At 44.9% G+C, this 14,637-nt stretch overlaps 1 protein-coding gene across 6 annotated transcripts in view; it reads left to right on the top strand.

Annotated features, from left to right (window-relative positions):
• Nucleotides 1–10,844, top strand: part of LOC129476019 (melanoma-associated antigen B10) — a 205,903-nt gene extending 195,059 nt beyond the window's left edge. For 4 of the 6 annotated variants that reach the window (XM_055268579.2, XM_055268578.2, XM_063635359.1 and 1 more), the window contains 2 exons: nucleotides 5,442–5,590; nucleotides 9,086–10,262. In XM_055268579.2, coding sequence (XP_055124554.1) covers nucleotides 9,141–10,184 — 1,044 coding nt within the window. In that variant the 5' untranslated portion in view covers nucleotides 5,442–5,590; nucleotides 9,086–9,140 and the 3' untranslated portion in view covers nucleotides 10,185–10,262. Of the gene's footprint in view, nucleotides 1–5,441; nucleotides 5,591–8,102; nucleotides 8,257–9,085 lie in introns of those variants that run through there. The other 2 variants (XM_055268582.1, XM_055268580.2) reach the window with 2 other exon arrangements.
• Nucleotides 10,845–14,637: the final 3,793 nt, after the last annotated feature.

Here is a 14,637-nt window from a genome sequence, read left to right on the forward strand (position 1 = left end):
GTCTTTGGGGGTAACCAGGAGTTTAGTTTAGAACCCGGAGCAAAGACTGAAGGGACTTTCTTCCCCAGAACAAAGGGGACCCAACAGAGTATCACTACTATGAGCCTTGGTAGCCTTTCAGCATGACTCTCAGGCTAACGTATCCCTCAATTTATCCTTAGTGGTCACAGGGTGATGAGGACATAGATTTGACAGGGCAGTCAGTGGCAGGTCATTAGAGGAAGGTGACTCAGGTCCTTATGGAAGTCAAAGTGAGGACCAGTGGGGCTAGGCACTGCCTCTGTGGTCAGCCTTGGGAAGCCCTGGGCAGATTTGTCATTCTGAACGCACCCCACCCCCTCCCTCCAACTGCATACTCTGGGATATCAGGTGGAAGAGGGCCTTTCTCTGATTGGTATAGGCCTCAAGTCCTCAGAGGGGAAGGTATGAGGCTGTCAAGGTGAGGAGTCATTAGGAGGAACCTGAATTTCCAGAAGAAAAAGAGGATTCATAGAGCCCTAAGAGTGCTGTCATTCCTGATAGGGGTCCCTGGGGAAGATATATCTGAGGCCTCCCTAATATCTTTATCAGGAATGTCAGGAATGTGAAGGCCTTGCTTGGAGGGGATAGGTTTCGGGTAAGCAAAAGGAGGGCAATCAGACCCTCCAAGAAGCAAAAGTAAGGACTGAGTGAGGACCGAAAACTACCTCAAGATAAAGAGGGTCTCACCGATCTCTGCATTGCTGCCATTTCACAATGTCCTCCTGCAAATGTGGTCACATGAGATTCCCCCTCAATTCCTCGTCTGGGGAGTCAAGGATATGAGCGCTTTGGAATGAGGGAGTCAGCATCAAAACAGTTAAGCAGTGAGATAACAGGTCCTGCCAGAAGTCAAGGTGATGGCCCTGAATGTGAATTGAAAGAAACATCATCTACCCCAGAAAAAAAGGAAGCTCCATATAGTCTGGACCTGCCAGTCACTGTATCAGTCCCAGTAAGATGCAAGTAAGACTGGCAGGCGTCAGCAAAGGTACAGTCTAGTTACTTCCACTGATTCCTCAGGGGAGAGGCCCTTCAGAGAAGAGTAGCCTCAGGATCCTTGAACAGTGTTCTCAAAGAAACCTACAGAAGCAACTTCCATAAAGTCAAGGTGATGTCTTCCTGCTGGAGGATCACACCATCTTTCCTTGAAGTAACTTCATCACCTGCCATCTGTCTCACACTACTAGTCTCTGAGCAGAGTCATCATGCCTCAGGGTCAGAAAAGTAAGCCCCGTGCCCGTGAGAAATGCCGCCAAGCTCGAGAAGAGCCCAAGGATGTGGAAGGTGCTCAAGTCACTGCAGCAGAGGAAGGAGAGTCTCTCACTTCATCTCCTCATTTCAAAGATAGTCCTGAGAGGTCATCTGCTGTCGAAACACCCAGCAATGAGCAAGAGCCTGGGATAGCTCTAGCCATCACCACTGCTGCAGCTGTTTCATGCACAGCATCTAATGAAGGCATCGACAGCCAAGTTGAGGAAAGGTCAAATGCCTCACAGGCCCAGGCAACCACTGGGCAGTGGCCCAGAGGCCCTATGGATAAGAAGATTGCTATGTTGATGCATTACCTGCTGTACAAGTATCAAATGCAAGAGCCCGTTACAAAGGCAGATATGCTGAAAAATGTAATCCAGACGTACAAGAGCCACTTCCCTGAGATCCTAAGGAGAGCTTCTGATCACGTGGAGTTGGTCTTTGACCTTGAGGTGAAAGAAGTGGATCCCAACAAAAGCATCTATGTCCTTGTCAACAAACTAGAATTAGGCCATGACACAAGAATGAATCCTAACAGAAGTTTGCCTAAAACTGGCCTGCTGATGACCGTCCTGAGTGCGATCTTCAGGCAGGGGAGTTGTGCCCCTTAGGAGGAAGTCTGGAAGATGCTAAATATGATGGGGGTATACGAGGGACAGGAGCACGTCATCTGTGGAGAGCCCAGGAACCTCCTCACCAAAGATTTAGTGCAAGAGCAGTACCTGGAGTATCGGGAAGTGCCCAACAGCAGTCCTCCAAGCTATGAATTCCTGTGGCATCCATGAGCCTATGCTGAAACCAGCAAGATGAAAGTCCTAGAGTTTTTGGCCAAGATCCATGGTACAGTCCCCAGTGCCTTCCCATCCCATTATGAAGAGGCTTTGAAAGATGTGGAAGAGAGATCCCAAACCAGAATTGCAGCCAGGGCCCGTACTGCCGCCATGGCAGTGCGCATTCCAAGGCCATGTCCAGCAGCCTTTCCTCCTCCAAGTGAAGGCTGAGGAAAATGCTTTACTGTGTTTTTGAAGAGGACAGTCAGTGTTTCACTAGTGGAGGGTTGGCTGTTTCTCGTTATAACACAGTACATAACGTGTTCTGGGCAACTTGGATATTTAAACGTTGTTCCTTTTAATAGAAGTTTAAAGTAGCTTAAGAATCCAAGATTATAAGTGATAATAAGTCATACATTTATTGATATTTGTGAGGGCCTGGGGTCAAACTAATAATAGTGAAAAACGCTAGTTATTAAAAATGCAATAAATAATAGGCACTGTGCCCAGAGTTTTCATACATTACATACAACCCAGAAATCCTACAAGGCAAGGCTTATCAAGGTCACTTCACAAAAAGCCTGAGCCTCATAGAGCTTTGCAATTTTCCTGACTTCACATGGTTCATAAGTGTCAAAATTAGAACCATAGTCTGAATTTGTTTAGAACCCACACTGTTCCACTCCTTCCTGCATGAAGCAGATGTCTGTCTTTTAATTCATTTCCCTTCTCACTACTGCACCGTGTCTCTAGGCAATAAAAAGAAGGAACCTGGGGCCAGTGTACCAAATCCAGATGTAATAAATAATGGAGAAAATGAGAATTGAACTCCATTTGGGGACTGCCCGTGGGCCTCATTTTCGTAGGGTCCATCCACCCCTAGCTCCAGGGTTCTTTGGGAGCTGATTTTGCCCGGGTGCTGGCACTTGGGACCAGACCCAGCACTTCCCAAATTACACTGTTCTTTCCTTGAGTCAGCCCCTGTGAGTCCTTCTGCCCAAATCTGGATCCTTACCTGCTGTCCAGCTCTTCCCTGCTTCCTTCCATGAAGGCTGCACCCTGCTCCCTATGAGAAAGGAAGCCCAGAATAATTTTCCTTCCTTTCTCCTGACTTAGAGCATTCCAACTCCCTGCAGATGTCCTCTGTTTTGTCACATCGCTCACTTGGAACTTCTCTGATAACAGCCCCTTCCATGTAATTGTTTACTTTGGCAGTGAACACTACATACCTGCTCATCTGCTCTGGGTAATTCCACCACACTCAAGGTTTTTTCCAAGTCTGCCTGTGAGTCAGGCCAGACTTGGAACAGAATCTAACCTTGAAAGATAAGTCTGAAGTTAGAGAGGAGGTGTAGAAAGCAGATGAAGTTAGAAAGAGAGGAGAATGTAATCTGGTGACTTATTTGAGACTAGCACTGAATCCATACACTAGTAAGTGAGCTTAACTGAATGGTAAAAATATCAAAGCCTCTGTCTCAAGTGGTGGATAAGGAAGGACCTAGGAAATAACTGTCCATGTCCAGAAATTGGATTCCTAAAAATCCTGGTGTACTGGGAGCATATAGTAGATTTCTATGCTGACATAACAAATGCCATGCAGTAAGACACTTAAAATAACATATGGATTATATCACCCTTCTGTAGGTGAGAAGTATGGGTTGGTTCTGCTGGTTTCTTTGCTCAGGGTTACATAGGCCCAAATCAAGCTGTCAAAGCCTGGCTTCTTATTGGCACACACTGTGAAGAATCCCATTTCAGGCTTATTCAGGTCATTATATGAGGAACCCAGTTCTTTGTGGTTGTAAGAAGAGTGAGGAGTAAGTCTCCTTTCAGGCTATCAGTTGGAGCTGCTATATTTTCTCCAGGCCTGTCTCTGGTCTTTGCATGTGGGCCTCTACTTTTGAGTCAGACTTGGGACATTGAACCTGTCTCATGCTTGGAATTTCTCTAACTTCTCTCTCTGCTGCATATCTCTTCTGCCTCCAGATGAAGAAACTTCTCTGCTTGTTAAGGGCTCATATAATTAGATTTGGCCCATGTAGGCAATCCAGTGTAATCTCCCTATTTTCAGGTCAGTTTCATAATTTTAATTATATTTGCAAAGTGCCTTTGGCCATGTAACATAACATATTCATGGGTTTCAGGAATGAGGATATGTGAATCTTCGTGGAGCAATTATTCAGTCTACCACAGAGGTAGAATATGTCTCTCTGGCAGACATGCCAGCTTTGATAAGAAAAGAAAAACCATAATTCGCTATCATTCTCCTGATTCTTGTCTATATCTGCCCCAAGGGAAAATCCTGGTTTTTCATTGCGCCTAAGGGCACCTGTACATGTGCTCAGGTGTACATGTTCATCAGGTGGTGGGTAGCAGGACTCACAAGTTATGTTTTTAACAATACATCAAAAGAAGGAAGAAATTTTTCAGTCTCTTGAGATTATAGAGGTCATTGAAAAGGTCAGTGCAGAAAGGTGTTATTGAGTGCAGCGGGGTGAACCCTCCTTGCTGAGATTTACAGGATCGTTTTGAAAATTAGTGTGATTCTGGATTTGAAATTACCTGTCATATATAGACTCTAGGAAATGTTGTTGTTTAGCAAAGATATTTGATATTCTCAGAAACTCCTCCAAGACTTAAGAAGGGTGTTGTCATAACAAATTTATAGTAGTAGCTTTTATTGAGCTTTTACTGTTGTAATAGTTAATTGGACAGACTGCAAGTGCTCATCCACTTTGTGTCTTGCTTTCCATCCTTGGTTCATATGGAGACTACATTGCCAGTCCACTTGTAGTTTGGAAAGGTCATGTGACTACCCCCCTTGACACTGAAATATGAACAGTAGCATGCTTTTCCCTTTCAGATCAAAGTGTTTGAGAGCCAGTCTGCCACCTCCATGCTTTCTCTTCCATGCTGAGATATGGAGCCACAGTATAGAAGCAGCATGGATCCCTGGGACACCTGACAGCAAAAATTCCCTATTAATTAATGTCAAAATTTATTTGCATAAGAGATAAACTTTTAGTGTGTTAAGCCATTCAGATTTCAGCCTTTTGCCATTACATCTCATACATATTTTATCTGTACAATACACAACTACTAATTCCATTGTTATTATTATTTAAATATTTTAATTACCAAGAAAATAGTGCATGTATTCTTATTGCCAAAAATTCTAATACAGATAAATCAAAATTTCACTTCCTTACTATGTCCCTCCAAAATTCAATACCTCCTCATATGTAACCACATTTTTTAAATCCTGCATGTAGTATTTTTAAATGTATTATAGGCTTTTTCTTATATACATGTGCAACAAAAATACACTGTGAAGGTTTTTTTGTTTTTGTTTGCTCCTTTTTCTTCTTAATTTTTATTTACTTATTTATTTTTTTTTAGAGACGGTGCCTCGCTCTGTTGCCCAGACTGGAGTGCAGTGATGTGATCATAACTCAGTACAGCCTAGAACTCCTGAGCTCAAGCAATCCTCCCACCTCAGCCTTTCAAGTAGCTAGGAGTACAGTTGGGAGCCACTGTGCCTGGTTACTGTGAGTTTTAAATATACATTGATAACTGTTTACATATTGCTGCACAATATGCCTTAGAATTTTGATATTTCAATAACACATTTCTCTTTACTTTGAGAAGAAAGGATTTACTCGGAATGACAAGGTTCCAGGAAATGTGCCTTAACAAGAAAACCTCAATTAGTGAAGGACATCAGGAAAACTGGGCACTAGAACAATTTCCAGAATCCACGAGAGAGAGCATAAGCTAAACAAAGTCCAGAGAACTCAGGGCACGGGGTAGTCTGGGATCTGTATCCAGAGTTCAGCATGGGGTAGCAATGGGACAAGAAGGAGTAAAGATGAGGAAACTGGTGGTGTCTTGGACAACTTTTCTGAATAGCCTTGGCAATTTCTGAATCATCATTACCAGCATGAAGTTGTAGGCTGAGCTGTCCAGAGGCATGATCTGCTAGAGTCTTCCCTTCCCACTTCTCAGGCAGAGTGTGGCTTGCTCCCCTGCATCACCCAGTTACGATATTAATTGATTCTGGGAGAGCTACATCTCTTCACTACTGTGGTCGTTCAGTGCACCCTTTCCAGTGTAGCAGGGTTGAGAGCTGTCTTGATGCCTATAAGAAAGAATGTATGTGGCCCTTGTATATGTGGCCCCCCTTGAGTATGTGGCCCTCCTACCACTGAGGTTGAAGCTGTGCAAATAGACGTGATTGCTGATTAATGACAGTTAAAACAGGGCAAGTAGTACCAATAAGTAGTGGCATAGTGTAGATTCAAGGAGGAGGGAGTTGGAGGAGGGATTTCCTGAGACTAACTACCTCACTGACTGTAACTAAAAGGCTGAGCGTGCATATGTCTTTAAAAAAGGATCCAGATGTTATCCCCAACTCCGAATACTTCCTAATATCACTGACTTCTTTGCAGAACGGAGGGATGATTTTTTGTTGCTGTGTCTGGTGGCCTTTGTTGCCACCAAACCCTGTAGTAGGGTGCTGGTTTTCAAGGCAAGTATTTCCAGAGTAGATGGAGAACCATTGTAGATGCTGCAGTTCCTTATTGAATTGACTGCAGGTAACAAGTATAGGTGGAGTCCAAATCTCTGTCTTCATTACTGTTATAATCCTGACTTGATTCGAATCAACTGAAAATTTTTATAAAGGGGGATTCTGCACTAGCCATTTGCAAAGTTATCACATGATCTGTAGTAAAATTTACATCACTTCTCACTGTGAGGTAGGGGCATTGGACCGGGTGTCATTCTTAGATCCACAGAGGGAGGAGTCCCAGTCTCTAAAAGAAATAAATGAAGACCCTGAGGAAGTTTTGAAAGAGTCACCCACTCCATAACAGACTGCTCAGCCCAGAAGCCTCCTCACTTCACCCTCTGTAGTCCAGGGATATGGGACTGTGGGGTGAAGTGGTTGGGGACGAAGGCTTTGTTTTAAAGCTGAGTGACTCAGATCAGGAGGAGGAGTCGTCCAGGCCCCCCAGAGTCAATGAAAGACCTCTATGCAACTTCTGTCAGAATTCCCCACTCCCACAAAACACAAGCCACCCCCTTACTTCTAAGAGCTGCACCCCTGCCCTCAGCACTAGGTCCCATATGGGGGTGGCTAGAATTGGCTTCCCCAACTTCTGACTCTAACTTCTCAGAAGAATGAAGGCATTAGTCTGAGCAGGGTAGCCTCAAATCAGCAGAAAAGATGAGTTCCAGAGATTTCCAGGTCCTGTCAGGAGTTAAGTTAAAGACCTTAAGTGAGATCTGAGGACACTCGTTACACCAGAAGAGAGAAGGGCCAACAGAATCCCAGCCCTGTGTAAGCTCTGGGAGGCCCTGGACAGGGATCCTCTGATGTAGTGCCCTTTGAATTCCCAGGATCCTGGGAGGTGACAGCATTGAACCACGCTTTGGCATCAGACCAGTAGAAAGCAGGATTCCAGACCTTTCAACAGTGATGGTGAAGACCCTAATATTTGAAGCAACTATCCACACCAGATCAGAAGGGCCCCACAGCATCCAGGCTCCTGTTTTCAGGCCTGAGAAGCCCATGAATGGAGTGGCCAGATATAACAGTCTCTGAGTTCCATCTCTGGAGTTTTAGGGAAGTTAAAAAACTGGTGCCAGAGGGAGGTGTTAAATCAGCAGAGGGAGGAGTTCCAGGCCCTGCTAGGAGGTAAGATAAAGACCCTTTGTGAGGTGTAAGGGTAATAGCCATGCCCTTGCTGTTAGTGGTAGCCAACCTTGGGCAAAAAAAAAACCTCTTATATAGCACCCTCTGAATTCCCTCTTTGGAAATTCAAGGAGAAGACAGCATTGGACCAAGGTTACGGCCTCAGGCCAGCAGATAAGAGTCCCAGGCCCTAACAGAAGTAAAGGTGAGGAAACTGAGTGAGGTCAGAAGGAACCACCCACCACAAAAGAGAGGGGTTCATAACAGAGTCTGCCCCTGCTGTCAGCCCAGGGAGGCCCCAGGTTGGAGTGGCTATTGTGACACCTTCTGAATTCCATTACTGCTTTCTCAAAGAAGTGAAGAGGTTTAGGTTGTCAGAAGAGCTATTTTGAGGCCTTACCAAAAGGGAATACAAGGATCTTGAGTGAAGTTTGAGGGGGACTTCCACTCCAAAAGATGGGCCCCATGGATTCATGACAGGTCCAGGACAGGGCCTGATGAAGCACCTTCTGAATTCTGGTGAGAACTCAGGGAGGGGAGGGCGTTGGACCAGAGTGTCAGCCTCTGGTCAGCAGAGGAGGAGTCCCAAGCCCTAAGGAGAGTAAAAAGAATCCTGAGTTCTGAGGGAGCCATCCACCCCAGATCAAAAGGGGACAGCACAGAGTCCCATCTATGCTGTCAACCCTGAGGGACTGTGGGGTAGATATGTTAGGCTGAGGTCTCTCTCACTTTCTCCTTTTGTAACTCAGAGATGTGAGGGCCTCGCTCTGAGGGGATAGGTCTCAGGCCATCACAGGGTGAAGTCCCAGGGCCTAGCAGAAGCCAAAGTGAAAACCCTGAGTGAAGAATGAGAACGCTAAGGATCCCAGAATATAGACAGTCCCTCAGAGCTTTTCTATTGTAGTCATCCTGGATATCCTCAGGCAGGTGTGGTCAGATGAGTTTCTCTTTCAGTTTCTCTACCAGGGTAGTAGGGAAATGAGGGGACTGAAATGAGGGGTCAGTAGAGTAGAGGGATCCCAGAACCTGCCAGAAATCAAGAGGACAGTTCTGAATATGAACTAAGAAAAGAGTCCCTACCCAAGAACAAAGGGGCCTCCACAAAGCCTGGACCTGCCAGGCCTGGCTGTCATCACCCAGTAAGCCCCAGGCAGATCTGGCAAGTGGCAACCTAAAACACACCCTAGTTATTTCACAGAATACTCAGGGGGCAGGCAAATCAAAGAATAGGGGCCTTGTTTTTCCTTGAGTAATGCACCAAGAAAACTTTAAGAGGTGGCCTTCAATAAAGCTAAAGTTGTATCTGTCTGCTGAATGGGCACACCCCATTTCATCTTCTCTTCTCCAGGTCACGGAGAGACCTGCACCTGCCCTTTTGGCTGCTGCACCTAAACAGAGTCATCATGCCTCGAGGTCAGAAGAGTAAACTCCGTGCCAGGGAAAAACGCCGTCAGGCCCGAGGAGGGCTGGAAGATTTGATAGATGCTCTGACCATTTTAGAAGAGGAGGAAGAATATCCCCCCTCCGCCTCTGCTTGTTTGAAGGATGTTTCCCAGAGTTCACTTGATGGGACATCCAACAATCCCCACGGACTTTGGGAAGCCCAATCCACCAGCACATCTGCTACAGCTGCTTCACACACAGGAAATCCCGAAGGAGTCAACGACCAAATGGAAGAAAGGCCAAGATGCACACAAGATCCAGCAGCCACTGATAGCTTTCCCAGAGGGCTTGTAGGTGAGAAAGTAATTATGTTGGTGCATTACTTGCTGTACAAATACCAAATGAAAGAGCCCATTACAAAGGCAGATATGCTGAGAAATGTAACCCAAATGTCCAAGAGCCAGTTCCCTGTAACCCTGAGGAGAGCTTCTGAGCACCTGGAGCTGATCTTTGGTCTTGACCTGAAGGAAGTGGAGCCTAATAAGCACATCTATGTCCTTGTCAACAAACTAAATCTAGGCTGTGATGCAAAGCTGAGTGATGAAACAGGCGTGCCCAAGACTGGCCTGCTGATGACTGTCCTGGGTGTTATCTTCACAAACGGCAATTGTGTCGCTGAGGAGGAAGTCTGGAAAGTGTTTAACATGATGGGGTTATATGACGGAATTGAGCACTTCATGTTTGGGGAGCCCAGGAAGCTCCTTACCAAAGATTTGGTGAAAGAAAATTACCTGGAGTACCAGCAAGTGCCCAACAGTGATCCTCCACGCTATCAATTCCTATGGGGCCCAAGAGCCCATGCTGAAACCAGCAAGATGAAAGTTCTTGAGTTTTTGGCCAAGGTAAATAATACAACTCCCAGTGAATTCTCAACCTGGTATACAGAGGCTTTACAAGATGAGGAAGAGAGAGCCAGAGCCAGAGTTGCAGCCAAGGCTCGCATTAGTGCCATGGCCAGTGCACGTTCCAAGGTTAAGTCCAGCAACTCCTCCCAACTGCAGTAAAGTCTGAGGGAGATTCTTCACTTTGTGTTTGAAAAGAAATCCACATTCTGAGCTGTGGGAGGTGAGGGTGGAACTGGAGACAACACAGTGAATAACATGTTTGTGTTAAAGTTCTATGTGGTGGCTTGGAATTTTTTGAAGATGTTGTTCCTTTAATAAGTGGTTAAAGTAGCTTCAGTATCTAAGTTTATGAATGACATTGCTCAAATTTTTCTGTATGTAAGATTAAGAGTAAGCGATTTATTGCTTTGTAAGTCTAATTGGGAAACTCTCCATTTATTTAGTGATCGAAACACGATAGCATGGTAGTAAATTAGGCATTTCCTAATTCAATGTGAAATAATTTAGGAGTGTAATAAATGGGATCAAGAAATAGAGCAAAGAGGGCCGAGTGCGGTAGCTCACACCTGTAATCCTTGCACTTTGGGAGGCAGGCGGATCACGAGGTCAGGAGATCAAGACCATCTTAGCTAACACAGTGAAACCCCGTCTCTACTAAAAATACAAAAAATTAGCCGGGCATGGTGGCAGGCTCCTGTAGTCCCAGCTGCTCAGGAGGCTGAGGCAGGAGAATGGTGTAAACCCAGGAGGCGGAGCTTGCAGTGAGCCCAGATCGCACCACTGCATTCCAGCCTGGGCGACAGAGCGAGACTCCATCTCAAAAAAAAAAAAAATAGAGAAAATAGTAAAAGATGGCTAATTATTACATTCCCTATTGACTTTTATTCTGTTGTTACGTAAAATTAAAAGATATATGCCAGGATATGCTTACATTATTCAAGAATATATAATTAATTATGTTGTAATAAATTAGACCTTTTGCCCATTGGCTCATTTGTTCCTCAAACATTAATTGAGCATCTGCTCTTTGGAAGGCCTTGTGCTAGGATGTCAGGATAAGGAAGATCTACCTGTGCTCATTGGGTTTTAAAATCTAGGAGTAGATATTACATAAGGAATATGGTGAGATACCCACTAAGTCCTAAAGGACAAGTCAAAGAAAGTGAGAATGTAGGAAGAGGGTTATCTAGATGAGAGCATCAAATGTAAATGCCTTAAGGCAAATGGGATTGGAGGTTTGGGAAATTGAAAGTCTTTCAGTGTGAATCAGTTGTGGGTTTTTTTTTTTTTCCTCACTCTTGTCACCCAGGCTGAAGTGCAGTGGTGGGATCACAACTCGCTGCAGCCGCAACATCCTGGGCTCAGGTGATTCTCCTACCTCAGCCTCCTGAGTAGCTGAGACTACAGGTGCACGCCATCGTGCCTGGTTAATTTTTTATACTTTTAGTAGAGATAGGGTTTTGCCTTGTGGCCCAGGCTGTTCTCCAACTCCTGGACTCAAGCAATCTGCCTGCCTCAGCCTCCCTAAGTGCTGGAATTACAGGTGTGAGCCACTGTGCTTTGTTGGTCAGATGAGGCTCTGAGAGTGGTGAGCAGTGGCCATCCTCTCTGAAGACATGTCCAGGGCTGAAACACTAAGGTCTGGAATGGACAGGTAGTTCCAGCAGTTGCTTAGGCTCATGGATAAAACAGAAAGAAATCTTCACCTGGGGCAGGAATGAAAGGTTTCCTGTGCTCTCCTAACTCCAGTGCAGTTGATCACAGACTACAAACCACGTGTTCTGTGCACATCATCTCCAGCAAGTTTCTGAGAAATAAGGGTAATACTGTCCTAACATGGGATGCTCAGAAGCCACTTTACTGACCCTCTTTGCTCTGGCCTGGGAAAGACAGAGCCTGTGTTATTTTATTTTGTGTTGCTATAATGGAATGCCAGAGACTGGATTACTTTTAAGGAAAAGAATTTTTTTCACAGTAGTGGAGGCTGGGAAGTCCAAGATCAAGGTGTTTGGTGGCATCAAGGGTGGGATGTCTTGCTGGGCCATCCCATGGCAGAAAGTGAGGCAGTGAGAAAGGGAAAGCAAGAGAAAAGGGGACCAAACACTTTTTGAAACAAACCCACTCTTGTGATAAAGGTATTAATCCATTTATAAGGGCATATCTCTCACAGCCTAATTACTTCTCATCAGGTCCTACCTCACAGTACTGTTGGATTGCCTTTTTGGGAGACACATTCATATCACGGCAGAGTCCATTCCATTAATAGGGTATTTAAACTAGATTATCTTGAGTGTAATTTGGCAAACTCAAAGCAAGGGATAGGTGTTTTGATGGGAGTGAATGAGGAAGTCCTTGACACATTTTTTTTTTTTTTTTTTTTTGAGACGGAGTCTCGCTCTGTCACCCAGGCTGGAGTGCAGTGGCGCAATCTCGGCTCACTGCAAGCTCCGCCTCCCGGGTTCACACCATTCTGCTTCAGCCTCTCCGAGTAGCTGGGACTACAGGCGCCCGCCACCACGCCCGGCTAATTTTTTGTATTTTTAGTAGAGATGGGGTTTCACCGTGGTCTCGATCTCCTGACCTCGTGATCCGCCCGCCTCGGCCTCCCAAAGTGCTGGGATTACAAGCGTGAGCCACCGCGCCTGGTCGAGTCCTTGACACATTTTCTAGGAACATCTAGCTGAGCTGCATCTGGCTGGGGAAGATTCTCCCAACACACAATATAAAAAATGTATATCCTCAAAAAGATTCTTATCAAGTAAGTAACTTCCTCTCGGTAAGAAGCATTTTGATTGATTTGGTTTTCCATGTCTCAGAGGGCTGCATATTCTCTTAACATCTCCAGGGTGAAAAATAAAGTAAAAATTTCCAAGAGGGGAAGGTTGGGAGTGTTAGCAATCTAAAATATAATAGAAACAACTGTTAGTTATCAAAAACCCAGTACACACTAACACTGTGCCAGCTGCCCTACACAAATAACTTACATTGTAAAAGTCAGACTTCACAAGGTATACACTAGCCAAAGAACAAAATGACTTCTTCAAGCCCACTTCACAAAGAACTTGAGGCTCATAGAATTTTCGAGTTCACATATAAGTGACAAGGCTGAGATGAGACCTCCTGGTCTGAATTCCTCTACAGCCCACACTGTTCCAGTCCTCTCAGCCTGAGGCAGATCTTAGGTCTATTAATTCATTTCGCTTCTTGCTACTCCACAATGTCTCTCAGACAAAGAAAAGAAAGACCCTGTGGCCAAAGCACTAAAAGCCGGCTCTAAAAAGGAAGGTGGAATGAGAATGAGACACAATCTGGGACTGTCTGTGGGGTTCATTGGCCTGCAGTCCTCCCACCTTTAGCCCTGATTCTTCCGGAGCTGACTCTGCCCTGGTCCCTTCAAATGGGTTCAGTCCAGCACTTTCCCACACTACCGTGCCCTTCCTCTGGGTCTTCCTACTGTGCCCTCCTGTCCAAACTGGAACTGACCTGCTGGCTAGCTTTACTATGTCCTTCTCTGGAGCCTGCATTTGCTCCCAGAGGAATAGACAGCCCAGATTTGCCTGCCTTCTGCTGGACATAGAAGCTTCCAACTCCCTAGAAGCCCCACCCCTCACCTTGGATTCCCCCTAACAGCAACAGCCCATTCTGTGTAATTGTTCACTTCAAATAGTGAATCTTAGACACCTCTTCATCTCTGGGTGCCTCCACCACACTCAAAGTGCTTTCAAATCTGCTGGTGAGGAGAGTCTGATTTGGGGTAGAATCAACTGATACTTTATCCTGAAGCAGAGATATAATCCTGAAGTAGAGAAGAGGTTTTAGAAAGCAGGTGAGATTAGAAAAAGAAGAGGTTTTAATCTGGTGACTTTTTGAATGTTGCTACTGAATCTATACACTGATGAATGAGCTCAACTAAGCGCCAAAACTCAGAGCTTCCCTCCCAGGTGTTAAATGAGGAAAGACCAAGGAAATAACTGTGTAGCAACCATCTGAAGAGAGTGAATTCTTACAAATTCTGTAGTCTTTCCAGAAAGTTGTAGTAGTTTTCTATGGTAACACATTACCACAAATGTAGTGGTTTACAACAGCACACATTTATTACCTTTGTAGGGTTTATTGTCTACATTTCTGTACGTGTGAAGGATGGAATGGTTCTGCTAGATTCTGTACTCACATTTTCACAAGGCTCAAATCAAGCTTTCAGCTGGCAGTCTTCTTATGAGACTCAGAAGATTCTCCTTCTGAACTCATTCAGGTTGTTGACAGAATCCAGTTATTTGTGGTAATAAGACTGAGGTCCTATTTCCTAGCTGACCATCAGCTGGAGCTGGCAGGCCTCTTTCCAGTCCTTGAATGTGGGCTCATACATTTTGAGTCAACACTTGAAGGTTGAATTCTTCTCACACTTGTAATCTCTCTAACTTCCCGTCTGCTGCATCTCTCTTCTGCCTCCAGCCAGAGAAAGTTCTCTGCCTGTAAATTCTCATGTCATGATATCGGACTTTCCTGAATAACCTAGTGTAATATTTTTATTTTAAGTTCAGTTACATAACCTTAATGCTTCTGCATAGTGCCTTTGGTCATATAACAAAGCATATTCATTTTTCAAGGATAA

This window comes from Symphalangus syndactylus, chromosome X (assembly GCF_028878055.3).
Source record: "Symphalangus syndactylus isolate Jambi chromosome X, NHGRI_mSymSyn1-v2.1_pri, whole genome shotgun sequence".
Taxonomy (NCBI): domain Eukaryota; kingdom Metazoa; phylum Chordata; class Mammalia; order Primates; family Hylobatidae; genus Symphalangus; species Symphalangus syndactylus.